Below are 16,832 nucleotides of genomic sequence, written 5' to 3'. Positions count from 1 at the left end.
CCAACCGCCATGTCTTTGTGAGACGCGGTGTGGGTGAACGGATGATCTCCGCATGTGTAGTTCCCACCGTAAAGCATGGAGGAGGAGGTGTTATGGTGTGGGGGTGCTTTGCTGGTAACACTGTCTGTGATTTATTTAGAATTCAAGGCACACTTAACCAGCATGGCTACAACAGCATTCTGCAGCGATATGCCATCACATCTGGTTTGGGGTTAGTGGGACTATCATTTGTTTTTCAACAGGATAATGACCCAACACACCTCCAGGCTGTTTAAGGGCTATTTTACCAAGAAGGAGAGTGATGGAGTGCTGCATCAGATGACCTTGCCTCCACAATCCCCCGTCCTCAACCCAATTGAGATGGTTTGGGATGAGTCGGATGGCAGAGTGAAGGAAAAGCATTCATCATTCCAGGTGAAGCTGGTTGAGAGAATGCCAAGAATGTGCAAAGCTGTCATCAAGGCAAAGGGTGGCTATTTGAAGAATCTCAAATATAAAATATTTTGATTTGTTTAACACTTTTTTGGTCACTACATGACTCCATATGTGTTATTTCATAGTTTTGATGTCTTCACTATTATTCTACAATGTAAAAAATAAAGGAAAAACCCTTGAATGAGTATGTGTGTCAACTTTTGACTGGTACTAAATGCACAAAGAACGGCCTTATCAGTTCATGCTAGAGCTGGGACGATCAAGCAAAAATTATCGACACCGACCACTTATCGTGGATATTTTGCTGACATTGTGCGTTACGATAAATAACCTATAGGTCCCTACTAGAGAAATGTGAAGTATGAAATAAGATTGCTAATATGTGTAATTGTTGATAGCTGCAACATTCAAAGTAGTAGTTTTTAAGGGTAATATAAAAAATAACTGTTAATGTTATAAACTTGTCGTTGAATTTATCATTATCGTGATAATACATTCAATTTATTGTGATATGGATTTTTTGGTTCATATTGCCCAGCTCTAGTTCATGATACCAGCAGGATTTATCCCAATATCTAGATGGAGTTATGGTTGTATTTATTGGGGTTATGGTTACTTTTGTGGTATATGTAGTTATAAGTCCTTGTTATCAGGTATGTGCTCTCTAATCATGTAATGTAATTTCCTATAATCATTTTATCATTAAATATTTACCTTCTTTTTTTTCACTTTCTCTTTGTTCTTCCTCCTCTCCTCGCAGTGGTAGCGACGATGACGAAGTGCCTCCTCTGTTGGGCAAGTTTGCGGACATCTACCCCATGGGCGGCTACGAGGACCCGGGGGTGGTGGCTGGCATGAACGGCCTGCACAGCGAGCTCAACGGTGGCGGGGAGAACATGGCGCTCAAAGATGAGGTGTGTGGGTGGTTGACAGCTCCGGGGTTAAGTTTACCCTAGGTACAGATCTAGGATCAGCTTCCCCTCCCCCAATCCTAACCTTAACCATTTGGGGGGAAAATGAAAAACTGTCCCAAGATCAGCGTCTGGGGTAACTTCACCCTACACCGTGTGTGACGGTGCCCTTAATGCAACTTTGGCACATTTCTCTGCTGAATTTCTGTGCCAAGTTCCTGGACTGGGAAAGATTTGATTGAGGAAATGTTATTTGACTCTGACTCATTCCTGCTGCCTTTCTCTCTTTCTCTCTCCCCCCACATCTCTATCCTCCTCTCTCCCTCTGTTTTTCTCTCACATTTTTCTCCCTCTCATCCTCTGCCCCCCCTCCTCCCTCCCTCTCTCTCCCCCCTCCATCTTTCTCTGTCTCTTTCCATTCCCCTCATTCTCCCATCTTCCTCTGATTTCTCTCTCTGTCCAGTCTCCTGGAGGGAGCAGCAGCAGCAGTAGTTCGTCGGTGGGCGACGAGGAGGAGGCTGACGGGGAGAACGGCGGGGAGCCTCCGGGGCAGCGGGGGGAGCTCTCCCCAGGGAAGAGAAACAGCCCTCCGCCCTACTACCCCCAGCAACAGGTACAACCACACCACACAACTATGGCTTGAGGTAGAATTCGAATCAGGTTAACCTACTGAGATATAAAATACCTAGAGAAAGATTCTATTCAATTTGAATGGATTCCAATGCATGGGGCACACAGCCTCCACATACCATACCGTTTGGGTATGTCACCATCTAGCTCAAAACGCTCGCACAGTAGTGTTAATGCTGAAAGGAGGAGACAAAACGACAAGAGAAACTCACGGTAGCTATCTTGTTTCTCTCATTCCAGGTGCAACAGCATGCCTGCGAGTGCCATGTGTGCAACCAGGACCTGTCCTCCCTCGCCCCCCTGGGCCCAGCTCCCCCCCCCTCCCCCAGTCGGCTCCACGCGCCCCCCTCCGGCCACCACCAGTTCTTCACCGGGGGCGGCGACAAGACCCCCAGCCACCCAGCCCTCCACCTCTACCCCCACATCCACGGCCACCTGCCTCTGCACAACCTCTCCCACCTGCCCCGGCCTCTACTGCACCCCACACTCTACCCCAGCCCCACCCTTTCACACAGCAATGTGAGTGAACACACACATACCACCAAAACTGTACTAGCTTGGGGTAGATGTTGCCCTTAACCACAGATCTAAGGTCAGATTATTACCCTACTTCCAATACTGACCTGGGGTGTCGGGGGGTGAATGAAATCTGACCCTGTGTCTGAGGTTAGGGGCAGCTTCTATTTACTCCTCCTGAATGCTCGACAGATACAGGCTTCCTTTACTTGTGTCCCTTACTGATCTTACCACTGCTCTGTAAGGATGTTGATATGTGAAAGCCATTTCAATGGTCTCGCCATAATCGACTTAGTACATTCATTTTAGGAGAATGGGGGATAGAACTATGTGTAGTTTACCCAATAGCAGTTTTTCATTTTTACATGAAGTGGGTAAAGTTGGTAATCATTTTACGAGCAGAACTGCACGGTCGGGAGGAGAAGCTGCATTTCCAAAAGTTCCAAGCATTCAAAACCATTTGTTTTTGAGACAGCGGTTTCACCAAAGCTGTGTTGTATTCATTAGGTATGTTGTAGCAAATTTTCAAAGTAAAAATTTTCAACAGTGGTCATTTGCATGACAATCATTACCAAAAATTATAATCGTCACAGCCCTAGTTACAGACACTGTATTTGGCTATACATTGTCTAGAAAACTGATGGGGTTTTACATTATTTAAGGATATGATTTGAGTGGTAACACCTCTCATATCCCTCTTAACTGGTAATTCTGGGTGTTTTCACCCTGGGAACTTTTCATTGGGCGAGTTCGTTTTGCATGGCCCGGTGACCCGGGTGGGTGGAGTTTTAAATCTTAGACCATTCCATTGGTCCTTAAGTGAAATCTCCACCCAACCGGGGCACTGGGCCATGCAAAACGAATTTGCCCATTGATACATTCCCTTCAGGGGATTTACACCGAAGTCACAAGGAAGTGATTCAACTGTTATACCTTTTGGTTGGAAATTCTGCTGTAATTGCATGGATATACCACAAGAGGTCGCATTGTATCAAATGAGCTCAAATCTACTTGGTAATGCCAAGTGTTGTAAAAAGCCTCACTATTGGAAATGCTGAGAGACTAGGGGTCCTTATTCCATTTATTGGCATTACTTTTTTTTCTTTTTTCTCAGACACATAATTAATATAGGCTGAGGGTCCAAGCACCATGTGCCAGTTTCCCGGACCCAGATTAAGTCTACTCCTGGACTGAAAAGCAAGCTCAATATGAAATGATTTTTATTGTAGGACTATCAATCACATTTATTTATAAAGCCCTTTTTACATCAGCAGATGTCACAAAGTTTTTATACAGAAACCCAGCCTAAAACCCCAGAGAGCAAGCAATGCAGATGTAGAAGCACGGTGGCTAGGAAAAACTCCCTAGAAAAGCAGAAACTTAGAGAGGAACCGGGCTCTAAGGGGTGGCCAGTCCTCTTCTGGCTGGGCCGGGTGGAGATTATAAGAGTACATGGCCATTAAGGCCAGATCGTTCATCAGGGCTCCCGAGTGGCGCAGTGGTCTAAGGCACTGCATCTCAGTGCTTGAGGCGTCACTACAGACCCCCTGGTTTGATTCCAGGCTGTATCACAACCGGCCGTGATTGGGAGTCCCATAGGGCGGCGCACAATTGGCCCAGCGTCGTCCGGGTTTGGCCGGTGTAGGCCGTCATTGTAAATAAGAATTTGTTCTTAACTGACTTGCCTAGTTAAATAAAAGTAAAATAAAATTTCAAACGTTCATAGATGACCAGCAGGGTCAAAAACAGCCAGGAGTCATCAGGCACACAGGACTCCAGATAAGACAGGAGAATTACGCCAGATAGTACAGACTGACCCAAGCCACCCGGCACATAGACTATTGCAGCATAGATACTGCACCCCTTCTAGGGACGGCATGGTAGAGCACTAGTAAGTCAGTGACTCAGCCCACGTAATAGGGTCAGAGGCAGAGAATCCCATTGTAGAGGAGAGCTGGCCTGGCAGAGACAGCAAGGGCAGTTACCGTTCACCTTCGCACCCCTGGGCCAGACTACACGCAATCGTAGGACCTACTGAAGAGATGAGTCTGCGATAGGCAGACCATTCCATAAAAAATTGCTCTATATGAGAAAGCCCCGCCTCCAGCTGTTTGCTTAGAAATTATATGGACAATAAGGAGGCTTGTGACTAGCGTGTGGAGAGGCTAGCACTCAAAATGTCATATTTAGCATTAACTGAAGTTTATTTAGTGCTTTACCCGGGTAGCTGGCGAGTAGAGCGTTGCAGTAGTCTAATGTAGAAGTGACAAAAGCATGGATTAGCTTTTCTGCATCATTTCTGGATAAAAAGTATGTTACGAAGATGGTAAAAAGCTGCCCTTGAAATATTCTTGATATTTTCGTCAAAAGAGAGGTCAGGGTCCAGAGTAACGCTGAGGTCCTACTGTACAACCATCAAGATTGTCAGATCAAACATAGAACTCTTCTGTCCTGTTCCCAGCCTCTCCCCCCTGCCCCCATGTCGAGCCACACTGGGCCCAAGCAGCAGGCCTTCAGCCCCTCCCTACCGGACCACGTCTACCAGAACTGCTTTGGCGGCGGCGCTGGTGACTGGAACAGCTCGCTGCAGTGCCTCTCGCTCAAGTTCGAGAATATCTGCGACGCTGCCATGATGAAGAACTGGAACCCATCGGTGCTGCTGCAGGAGCCCCTGCCAGGTGAGAACATACCTCTTCATCTAGCCCATGGACGACCAACCTTCCTCCTGGAGAGCTGGTGTAAGGTGAAGCCGCCCCTTGACGCTGGTACTGGGTCCGTTTAGCATTTTCCCCACTAATGGTTACAGTTAAGATTGGGGGAGGGAAAGCTGATCCTAGATCTGTGAGGGAACGTCACCACGGAGCTAGCTACCCTACTGCAGACTTTCACTCCAAAACCTAATATAGCCCACCTGATTCTACTAATCAGCTGCTCACACGGAATAATTAATCTTAATTAGCTCAATCAGGTGTGGTACAACAGGGCTGGAGCAAAATCCTGCATACCAAGTAGTTCTCCAAGAGGAGGATGATTCGGCCATCCCTGATGTAGGCTAAAGGAAGAGGGCCTCATTTTATTTCAGCTCCGTTGCCTGCAACTACATCCCTGCTCTTGTAGTAAGAGGCCCCATTCCACTCCCATTTCAGCCTCCTTCCCCCAGCTCCTCCTCCTCCTGTCGGACCAGTGTCTTTGTCCGAGGGGTGTGGTGTGACTTGGTCTCTGTAGTTTATACAAGAATGGGTCTTGACAAAGTTCAGTGTTGTGTTTGTGTCTTTTGGCTGTATGAAGTAGAATCGTTCCACCCTCGTGCCATAGAATTCAATGTACACTTGAACTCTGTATACAGCGACAGCCATCCTTATGGTTTGTGTCTGATGTTCTTTCTCACCCGTCTAAATCTTTGGACTTACACAGGATCTCTCTTGTTTTTCAAATGTTTTTCGCCAGGCTATCCTTGTAAATAAGAATTTGTTGACTTGCCTGGTTAAATAAAATGTTTGTCTTCATATCCAGGGGACATGCTGGGACCACCCCTCCACCCCGACGTGCCCCTCCCCCCGCCCTCCTCCTCCGGCTACGGGGACCACACACACATCGCCTCATCTGAGCCTACCCCCCTTCATCTCCTTCCCCCCTCGCCATCCGAGCAGCAACAGCCCCTGCCCAGGGAGAGGAAGAACGGCGCCAAGAAGAAGTGTCTCTACAATTTCCAAGATGCCTTCCTGGAGGCCAACAAAGTGGTGATGGCCACCTCTGCCTCCACTGCCTCAGTCTCCTGCACAGCAACCACTGTCCAGTCAAGTAATAATCACATCCAAGTTTCATCTAAAAGACCCAACTCCTTAGGTAAAACTGAGGAGGTGGAGGAGCGGAGCTTAGGGCTAGCCCAATGGCACACATCTACATTTCAATATCCATACTAGCACACCACCACATGCCCGATACATTTGGTTCGTTCTAAAGGCGTCAGCATGCTTCAATTCGGCTGGCACCGAACTCGGCAAGGCGAACCGAACGAGTGTGCTCGCATACTCCCTTAAAAGACCTTCGCTTTGGGGCCTCCCATGTGGCGCAGCAGTCTAAGGCACTGCATTGCAGTGCTTGAGGCGTCACTACAGACCCGGGTTCGATCCCGGGCTGTGTGACAGTCATGAGGCGGCACTCAATTGGCCCAGCGTCGTCCCAGTTAGGGGAGGGTTTGGCCAGACGGGATTTCCTTGTCCCATCGCGCTCTAGCGACTCCTTGTGGCGGGCCGGGCGCCTGCAAGCTGACCTCGGTCGCCAGCTGGACGATGTTTCCTCCGACACATTTTTGCGGCTGGCTTCCGGGTTAAGCGAGCAGTATGTCAAGAAGCAGTGCGCCTTGGCAGGATCGTGTTTCGGAGGACGCATGGCTCTCGACCTTCACCTCTCCCGAGTCCGTAGGGGAGTTGCAGTGATGGGACAAGACTGTAACTACCAATTGGATATCACGAAATTGGGGAGATAAAAAGGGAAAGTACAAAACATTTATACAAAAATACACACAAAAAAAAGACCGCTTTTAAAAATGAGAAAAAAATGGCAATAGTACTGGTTGTCCATTTTGATACGGCGTAGTCAGAATTAATATAAGATAACTCAAGAAATCTGTCATAAGTTGACGATTTTGTAGAGAAGATCTTAGTCGTGCAATTTTACATCTAACTAAGATGTTTGCAGTATTTCACAATGAAAAAACTTGCATGAAAACGAGTCGTCTCTCGTAAAATGACAACAAAGATCATTGAAGAATCCCTACTGTTGACCAATCACCGACAAAGGGGTGTAGACTTCGGCTACTGACTTCGGCTTGCCTCAAGAAAAAATGTGTGCCCAAACAGTCTAAAAAACCCTTACTGAAGTCCAAAACGAACAAAAATGTCACAAAGTCGTCATAATATATGCACGAACTCTTCCGAACTGTTTCGGCTGGGAAGCATGCGGACGCTTTAAGAAGTATGCTAGTGTGGGTATTGGAGCAGAGCCATATCTCCATAGTCTAAAGTGGCTTCCTCTCCATGTCTCCTAGACGTTTCCTTGATCTGTACTTATGTGACAAAATGGGGGGGGGGGGCGCTTAGGGCTAACAGACACTAACCCCAAGGCTGTGTCTCAATAGCCTGAATTAGCTTCCTCTCCTTGACATATCCTTGATCTGTACTGATGTGACAGGAAAGGTGAAAGGAAATCTCTGAGAAGCTGCTTCTGTCATTGCTCTCACCTTTCCTGTATTCTCAGATCAGTCCTGATGCTGATGAAGGAGAGGAGACAAGGAGAGGAAGCCATTTTAGACCACTGAGATGCAGCAAAGTGTTTCTTAGGGCTAGCTGCCTGAGAAGGCGAAAGGGAAAGTGTTAAGTGTTTGCGGCATTGATTGTAATTTGGCATGTTCCGAATACACAATCGACAAGCAGAGGTCAGAATATACCCGATGACCCAAAATCAAATTTATTTATAAAGCCCTTTTTACATCAGCAGATGTCACAAAGTGCTTATACAGAAACGGCATGCAATGCAGATGTAGAAGCACGTGGCTAGGAAAAACTCCCTAGAAAGGCAGGAACCTAGGAAGAAACCTAGAGAGGAACCAGGCTCTGAGGGGTGGCCAGTCCTCTTCTGGCTGTGCCAGGTGGAAATTATAAGAGTACATGGCCATTAAGGCCAGATTGTTCTTCAAGATGTTCAAACGTTCATAGATGACCAGCAGGGTCAAATAATAATCACAGTGGTTGTAGAGGGTGCAACAGGTCAGTACGGGTAAAAACGGGTATGACTTAGCGTTGATAGATTGTAAATGTATTTCCTCCATTATTGATGCATTTGAGATGACTTAATGTAAATTGTCTCTGATCTTCATTGACCAGCTGCTGAATGTGCATAATTTCGTATGCATTTGTTTTTTTTTCTTATGTCTCTGCCAGGTGACGTATTTCACAATATAGGTAAAGAGGACCATAGGCAACAACCCACCCCCATCGCCCCTAGGAACAGTCCCACGGGCCTGGCCTCCCTCCCTTCGCTCTCATCTGGCCCAGCCCTGCCACCTGCCCCTGGCCCCACCACCCAGCACCACTACCCCAGCATGGGCTCGCAGCCCTTCCCAACGACTGCCACCCCGGCTCCAGGCTTCATGGAGGCCCACCATCAGGGCATGTGCCTGTCACCCGCCGAGCCGCCCAGTGCCGCCCCAGCCGACGGGACCATCAGCGCCCCACCCAGCGTGTGCAGGTCAGTCCCTTGTTTATGTTGCCTTTTACCACAGATCTAAGATCAGATTAACCTACTCCTGATACTAACATTGAACAGTAGAGCGATGAGAAAATATCAAGGCCTATATACTGTGTCCAATCAAAAACGCATTGTGTAGATAATCCTCTAAGAAAACCAATGGTCCAAACCTCATGTCTCTATCATCTGTTCAGAATTTATTGGAGTTTTTACCCTTGTAGAATGGTAAAACATTTGGGTGACTAAATCAATGGAGGAAAGAAAGTAGTCAAAACTCCGGAAAATAGCATTGCGTCAACTAGGCTGAATGCTGTGCGAGAATTAAGGCTACCTCACAGATTGACCATTTAACTCGTTATCTTTCTTCTCAAATCTGGAGGACATAAAACGAGCTACAATGGATATCGATTTTGAGACATGACGTAGCATTTTCATATTTTAGTATACGCTGTTCATATTAATGCGAAGTTCCTGTTCTTTTTCAAAGACTTATCACAATGAAATGTCAACAGAGCACTAATTCAGTTGCCTTTAACCACCACAGCTCTGGGATTAGATTAACCTATTCCCGAATACTAATATTGCCCATTAAAGGTATGAATTAAAATCTGATCCCGTATCAGTTGATTGGGCACTACTTCTGCCTACTACCTCTCGATGGCTATTGGAGCGCATTGAATCGTAACCACCAACTGATGCTTTGAGGTGGCTCCTAATCAACTAGGTCTTACTCATAACCAGAACATTTGAAGCCCATCGCTCCCTTCTATACTCCATAAAATGGATGAGCTACATTTCAATGGGCATACCGAGAGGCCAACCTGATCTGTCTTACTGAAAGATGGTTAGATGACACGCCATTGACTCAGAACTGAGCTTAGTCGGAATCGTAACACCATACAGACATGACAGAGACATTTACATTTTAGTCATTTAGCAGACGCTCTTATCCAGAGCGACTTACAGTTAGTGCATACATTATTTTTTTTCATACCCCCTGTGGGAATCGAACCCACAACCCTGGCGTTGCAAACGCCATGCTCTATCAATAGAGCTACATCCCTGCCGGCCATTCCCTCCCCTACCCTGGACGATGCTGGGCCAATTGCGCGCCGCCCCATGGGTCTCCCGGTCGCGGCCGGCTACGACAGAGCCTGGATTCGAACCAGGATCTCTAGTGGCACAGCTAGCACTGTGATGCAGTGCCTTAGACCACTGCGCCACTCGGGAGACATGGGGAAAAGCACGGAGGTGGGGTTTGCATTTATGTCAACAAAGTGTGGAGCAGATCTGCCAATTTCCTGAGCCCTAGACTACGAATGAGGTTTGAAGAGTTAGCGAGGTAACTTCGGTCATACGAATGTGACTCACCTTTTAGCCAGGTAAATTTCTATTGCAACGAGTCCTTCAGAACTAACTTGCTCCGGGGCAGGCTAACTCGGGGCTAACTCCATTTACCCTGAATGAAGTGTCTGAGCTGCAGTTTGATGACCATTCATTCTTCTTTTGACGAAGATGACTGAGTAAATATTTTATTAATCAACGTTTTTTTGTGTGTGTGTGTTTAAATATAGTAGAGTTAAAGGCAGGCGGACAAGCAATATCCACTATCGTAGTATGAATGAAGTCTCAGCTGGAATGTGAAGTTAACTGAAGTTGGCTAGCTTTATAAAAGCCTAAGTAGATCTAGCTTGCATCGGAGTATACTGTACCACTCTGGAGTCGCACTGCTCATCGGATGTGGCGGTACTATCCCCTCCTTCAGACCAAAGTACCTGCCCGGTGAATTCGGTCAGTTCTTTATCATTCTTGTCTATGTACCACCCACAGCCAATGTTACTCACACAGCAGATGTTATCACGTCATGTGTGCAGCGCATAGTCAAAATCACCGGACTCCCCGATTGTATTAATACTGGGTGATTTCAACAGCTGTACTCTCAAAAAGACTCCTTCTTATCAGCAATATGTTACATGTGCAACAAGGGGTAGTAAAACAATTTATCTTATTAAACATGCCTACAAGTCTATTCAGAAGGCTCCTCCTAAGCACCGCGGTTCATATAGCAGTCCACCTCATTCCAGCCTACCAACCTAAACTACAGAGAGAGGGAGTGGTCTATAAATCAGTTGAACAGTGGAATGACACCTCCAGTGCAGTGCTGCGAGACTGCTTTGACAGTACCGATTGGACTGTGTTCTCAGAAAATGCCACACTGGATGAGACTTTGTCTGATTGCATCCATTTTTGTGAGGATACAGTGGTCCCTTCAAAAAGAGTGAAAGTGTTTTCAAATAATAAGCCCTGCATTACAAAGGAACTGAAAACAACATTAAATGAGAAAATAAATAGCACCAATAAAAGAAGCAAAAAGAGTTACAAAGAGAAGTCTTATCTAAATGTCAATCCAGACTGTACTTCCTTCGTAGACTTAGAAGGCCTAATGTTTTAGTCCTTTTACAGATTGTTTTATTGAGCCTGTCTTAACATTTTGTGTTAACACATGGGCAAGTCAGAATATCCTAGAGAGAGTTGTGCAGGTCAGTGGTAAGATTGTAGGGAGAAGGCAAAAGGCTCTCCAACATTTACAAAGAGCGCACACGTGAGAGGGTTAAAGAAATCATTTTGGATCTTACACATTCACTGGACAGCCAATATGCAGTACTGCCATCAGGGAACAGACTCAGGTCTTTACCTCTTCAAGCCAAGAGAGCTACTAACAGTTTTGTATCGGTATCAGTACGGCTTTTAAGTGAAAATTGATTTGTGTGACTTAGTGTGTATCTTGTATAGCACAGCTCTTTAATGAAATAGATTTTTGTGCCTTACAAATACTTGCAAGGTATATGCAAGATAAATGTATCTGTCATGTGTGAACGTTTCTGTTTTATATGTTTACTATACAACTTTATCCTATTTGACTTGCCACAACTGAAGTTCCTTCTGGAAAAAAATTATTTTTCAATTGGAAGCACTTTATTTGACAGTACAGAAAGTTCCAGATATTTATTGGGTGAAATTACCTACCGGCACTTCAACTACTTCATATTGGCATCACATTGACATTTTGACCTTGGCGTTTGACCCCTTCTAGTGACCCCGAGTGCGAGGGCCACCGTTGTGAGGGCAACGGGGCGTACGACCATCAGGGCTACGACGGCGAGGAGAGCCAGGACGAGGACAGCTGCTCAGAGCACAGCTCCTCCACCTCCACCTCCACCAACCAGAAGGAAGGGAAGTATTGCGACTGCTGCTACTGCGAGTTCTTCGGCCACGGCGGGGTAAGACATGCCCGCATATACTCATGTACTAATATGAGCAGATTACTATGCATCAACTTGCAGAAAAGTCAGAAACAGAAGTCTGTAATAGTGTTTTATGATGTAGAATGACATTTTGTGGAATACAATATCTAAATCTTTACTAGAATGGCCTGTTGAACACTCTAGCCAGCAGCTGAACTGGCCTAGTCTAGAGAGATGGCACTTTATATAGCACTTTTGATTAGGTCCCCAACACATTGTATGCAGTTAACTCACCCCATTAGTTAGTATTGAGGGCTCTGATGATATTCAACACACATTTAAACTCAAACTACCAGAATAATCTAAAACCCTATTTCCTTGTTTCCTACCCTAGCCCCCGGCGGCGCCCACCAGCCGCAACTACGCGGAAATGCGTGAGAAGCTGCGCCTACGGCTGACCAAGCGGAAGGAGGAGCAGCCCAAGAGGGAGGAGCAGCCGGCAGTGGTGGAGCGCGACAGCGGCGCTGACGGCGTGGAGGACCACCGGCGGGTGGAGGACCTGCTGCAGTTCATCAACAGCGCCAGCGACAACAAGCCCGCATCCAGCTCCAAGGCCGCCAAGCGGGCCCGCCACAAACAGAAGAAGGTAGTGGTTTAAAGTATTTAGAAAACTTTTTTAAGGTGTTTGAAGTGTTACCCTTTTTGTTTAGATGACAGTGTTATTGAAGTGTCACTTTAAAGTAATCGTTCACCCCAGGCATTTTCAGACCTCAAAAGTGGTCTATAGTTGCACTGATAATCCACACATGATTTTGAACTGAACTATCTCTTCAAGGTGTAATTTTAACATTGGTGTTGTCGAAGCAAACCATATCCTTTCGGAAGGACTTAGTTCAAAAAGGGAGTTGGTTCAAACCAGAGTTTCTTTTGTTACTAAATGAAGCAAAGGACCAACCGGATATGAACTGTGTGTGTCTCTGTGTGTGTCTCAGATGGAGGAGAAGGTGCGTCTGGAGGCGGAGGCCCGCGAGCGGGAGGAGCAGCAGGAGCAGCGGCTCCTGGAGGAGCAGCGGCGGCGGGAGGAGGAGGAGGCCCTCCAACGGGAACTCCTCCGGCTGCAAGAGCTGCAACACCTCCGCGTCGCCAAGAAGAAAAAGAAGGAGAAAGCCAAGGAGCTCGCCACCCCCCTCCCCGCCCCTGTACCTCAGAACAACCCCCAACCACTCAAACAGACGGCCCAGAACGTCCTGGAGAACCTCCGCAATGGCAAGAGCCAGCTCCTGCACAGCCTCATGCGCCTCCCTGGCCACAAGGATCCCCGACTGGAGCACCGATCCCAGCCCCGGCCCCAGCCTCCCCCCTCACAGCACAGCCCAAAGAGCAGCAGGGAGAAAGCCCCTACTCCGGCCCCCTTCCTTCACAACGGCACATCCGCCGCACCACAACCGACTGAGGCCAAGCCTAAACAGCAGCAGCCAATCAGGCAAGCCGCCAGCGAGACAACGAATGTCAAGAAAGCCCCAGAAGCGCCCAAGATGGTGACCACCACCAACTGTACACCACAACTACCACCAGACGCCAAAGTGACCCGACCCAGGCTTCCCGCAGAAGACTCGGTCGCCCCTCCGGCACCGGGACCCAGGAAGGAGGAGAGGAGCAACGGGAAAAGGCAGCACCATCAGCAGTCGGCGAGCCAGGTGAAAGAGGAGAGGAGCCAGCCCTTGTTGGAGCCCTCCCCACCCCGTGCCTCGCAGACGGAGCAGCCCCAGCAGAACAGCAAACCCCTCAGCGCAGAGTCCCCCCAGCCCAAGGCCAAGGCCAAGAAGAACAAGAAGAAGAAGGCCGACAAGACAAACAACTCAATAGGTCAGCATGCTATGCAATGCTATGTTATGCTATGCAGTTTTATTTATCCCTGTAAGACGGTTAGTTTCAGGGCTGCAGAAGTGCCACAGGCACATACAACATCCAGACATATTGAGACGGGGACAATATGAAACATACATTTACATTTGTTAAGTTGGCATTTTGTGACCGAGTGTTCTCTTATTGTAGATGACGTTTTCCTGCCCAAAGACATTGATCTGGACAGTACTGACATGGACGAGACTGAGAGGGAGGTGGAGTATTTCAAAAGGTACGGACCTAATTCTATTCACGCACATGACTCATGCTTCGCATTGACTCCATAAAGCTTTGTTGAAAGAAAAAATTGCTTAAACGATCTCTCGCCTTCCCTCCCCAGGTTCTGCTTGGATTCCGCCAGGCAGACCCGACAACGGCTGTCCATCAACTGGTCCAACTTTAGCTTGAAGAAAGCAACATTCGCCGCCCACTGATGCGACCACGCGTAGGGCAAAGAAAAAGAGACTTTGGCAGGAAGCAATCAGCACCCACTTCCCCCTCCACTCCTCCATGCAAACACCCCCTAGTCATGCTGTGCCCAAATCGCGCCCACCCACGCTGCCTTCGCCTTGTTCCTTGTTGCTGTGCGGTTCTACCATGAACCCATCCTCCGGTCTGATCCCCAAACAGAACTCTGAGAGAGGAAAAAAAGTAATTAATTAAATGACACACACAAAAGAAGAATCACAAAATGCTACTTTCTACCTGATTTTGTTTTTATCGCTCGTTTGTGTGCTTTTAGTCTGTGAGTGGGGCATTTCTCTTGACTTAAAAAGCCATGTTCTGACATTCATTTTCTCTCTTTTTTGGCTGACTCGTAGTCAAAAGACGCTTACTATGTATGCCTTCCGAAAACAGACATACATGGAAAAAATTCTGAGAAGAAAAATAGATATATGATGAATTTAAACCTTTTAATTCAGTCACTGTGGCTTACTATCCCCTTGTTACCCACAATTCCTAGCACGGCATATCATTCAGATAACTGACAAGGGAATGGGCATGGTCTGCCGCACTCTCCCCTGCCCAAACAACTCTCACTTCACTGAGAGGAACTTGGCTTAATACTTGACAATGTTCTTTTTTTGTTTTTTTCAGTTCCATTTAACAAAACCGATAAGTAAAAGTGTACCAGTTACAGTTTTTATTTCGTTTTCTTTCCTATTTCTGACTTGTATCCAGCTTGTATCACAATACTTTCAGAATGAAATTGAAGAAAAGAACAATGCACACTATCAATCTGTAATAGAGTGTATATTGTATTAACACTGAAGCCAAACTGGCTAACTTTTAACATATTGTTAAGTAATATTAAAATCTTATCTTTCTTTTTTGAAAGATGGAATACAGTAGTATGGCAGGATGTGTGTGTCTTGTGTCTGTACTTATTTCCTTGGTGCAGTGGGGGTGGGGGGTATATATTTAGTATAGTTTTATTTATGTATTTTTAAATTTTCCCAAAATGTATAGGGGAGGTCCATTCTCGCCTTCGTACTTGGATCGACCTCTGGTGATAATTGTAAATCATATCCATCCACACATTATACACCGAAATCGATTTATAGAGAGCTGTAGGCTAAGTTATTGGTTAAGTAAGAAGATGCTGTAGCACTATCATCCCCTCGATACGAAGTAACTTTAACTGTCCACCATTACCGTCCTCCCAAGGTGAGTAATATTTACTGGATGTGCTCTCAGGGAATGTTTGGCCTATAAAGACATCACTGATGCTTCTCCATTTGTGGTGTGCAGCCACACTAGGCGACGGGACAGTGAGTCACCTGGAGGACCGTGTGCTTTCCGGGATCTCCACCACTGATGGTAGTCAGTCAGTCACACAATCAAACGGTAGTGGAGCTATGACTGAGTCCTGTGGGACCCCACATTCTCGAAGCAGTGACTGAAAAGGTAAGTGACTGACTTGACTATCATATGTCAGTCAGTGGTGAAATGTGAGTGTGGGTTATTTGCCCTCAGTCCTCTAGAAGAACATAAGTCGCTCTGAGTCCTCGATACTCACAGAACCCTGGGGAAAACATGGTTGATGACGGTGTTATGAAATTGAAGGTTTTCCCTTGGCGGGTAAATGGATGATGTGTTTGTGGAATGACATTGTGGTAGTCTGGTAGAAATTAAGGTCCTAGATGCCTACATTCCAAACTACTGTATGACACTGTTGGCATTGTCTGAGCCTCTTACTATATTCTTATTAAATTATATTTACTCTAAATGTAAGCTTCTGTGGGAACGTGCCTTCAGAAAGTATTTACAACCCTTGACTTTTTCCACATTTTGTGTTACAGCCTCAATTTAAAATGGATTAAACGTAGATGTTTTTGTCACTGGCTTCCATAAAATACCCCATAATGACAAAGTGGAATTGTTTTTTTATTTTACAAATTTAAAAAAATTAAAAGCTGAAATGTTGAGTCAAGTATTCAATCCCTTTTTATAGCAAGCCTAAAGTTCTGGAGTAAAAATGTGCTGAATAATTTACATGTGCAATAATAATAATTGTGTTTAACTGCTCAAGGATTTCACCATGAGGCCAGTTGTGACTTTAAAACATTGAGAGTTGCTGTGATAGGAGAAAACTGAGGATGGATCAACAACATTTTAGTTACTCTACAATACTAACCTAATTGACTGAGTGAAAAGAAGAAAGCCTATACAGAATAACAAATATTACAAAACATGCATCCTGTTTTCCTGCAGAAAATGTGCCAAAGCAATTAACATTTTGTCCTGAATACAGTGTTTAGGGCAAATCCAATACAACACATTTTTCGCGCTCTCCATATTTTCTAGCATAGTGGTGCCTGCATCATGTTATGGGCATGCTTGTAATCGTTAAGGACTGGGGAGTTTTTCAGAATAAAAAATAAACAGAATGGAGCTAATAAGCACAGGCTAAATCATAAAGGAAAACCTGATTCAGTCT

The 16,832-nt window shown here is 46.1% G+C and overlaps 1 protein-coding gene across 2 annotated transcripts in view; it reads left to right on the top strand.

Moving 5' to 3' along the window:
* The window catches only part of fam193a (family with sequence similarity 193 member A), a 29,006-nt gene extending 13,752 nt beyond the window's left edge, over positions 1-15,254 (top strand). Inside the window, exons 13-23 of one of the 2 annotated variants that reach the window (XM_084155012.1) lie at positions 1,196-1,349; positions 1,810-1,959; positions 2,217-2,495; positions 4,954-5,170; positions 6,006-6,293; positions 8,435-8,741; positions 11,836-12,022; positions 12,381-12,632; positions 12,979-13,852; positions 14,042-14,123; positions 14,232-15,254. In XM_084155012.1, the coding sequence (XP_084011138.1) occupies positions 1,196-1,349; positions 1,810-1,959; positions 2,217-2,495; positions 4,954-5,170; positions 6,006-6,293; positions 8,435-8,741; positions 11,836-12,022; positions 12,381-12,632; positions 12,979-13,852; positions 14,042-14,123; positions 14,232-14,325 (2,884 nt within the window). In that variant the 3' untranslated portion in view covers positions 14,326-15,254. Of the gene's footprint in view, positions 1-1,195; positions 1,350-1,809; positions 1,960-2,216; positions 2,496-4,953; positions 5,171-6,005; positions 6,339-8,434; positions 8,742-11,835; positions 12,023-12,380; positions 12,633-12,978; positions 13,853-14,041; positions 14,124-14,231 lie in introns of both variants that reach the window. The other variant, XM_084155011.1, reaches the window with a different exon arrangement.
* The last annotated feature ends 1,578 nt before the right edge of the window (positions 15,255-16,832 follow it).

The sequence above is a fragment of the Coregonus lavaretus genome (assembly GCF_964263955.1).
Source record: "Coregonus lavaretus genome assembly, chromosome: 38".
Lineage (NCBI taxonomy): Eukaryota > Metazoa > Chordata > Actinopteri > Salmoniformes > Salmonidae > Coregonus > Coregonus lavaretus.
The sequence above is the reverse complement of the archived record's forward strand: the minus strand, read 5'-3'. Positions and strand labels throughout refer to the sequence as shown.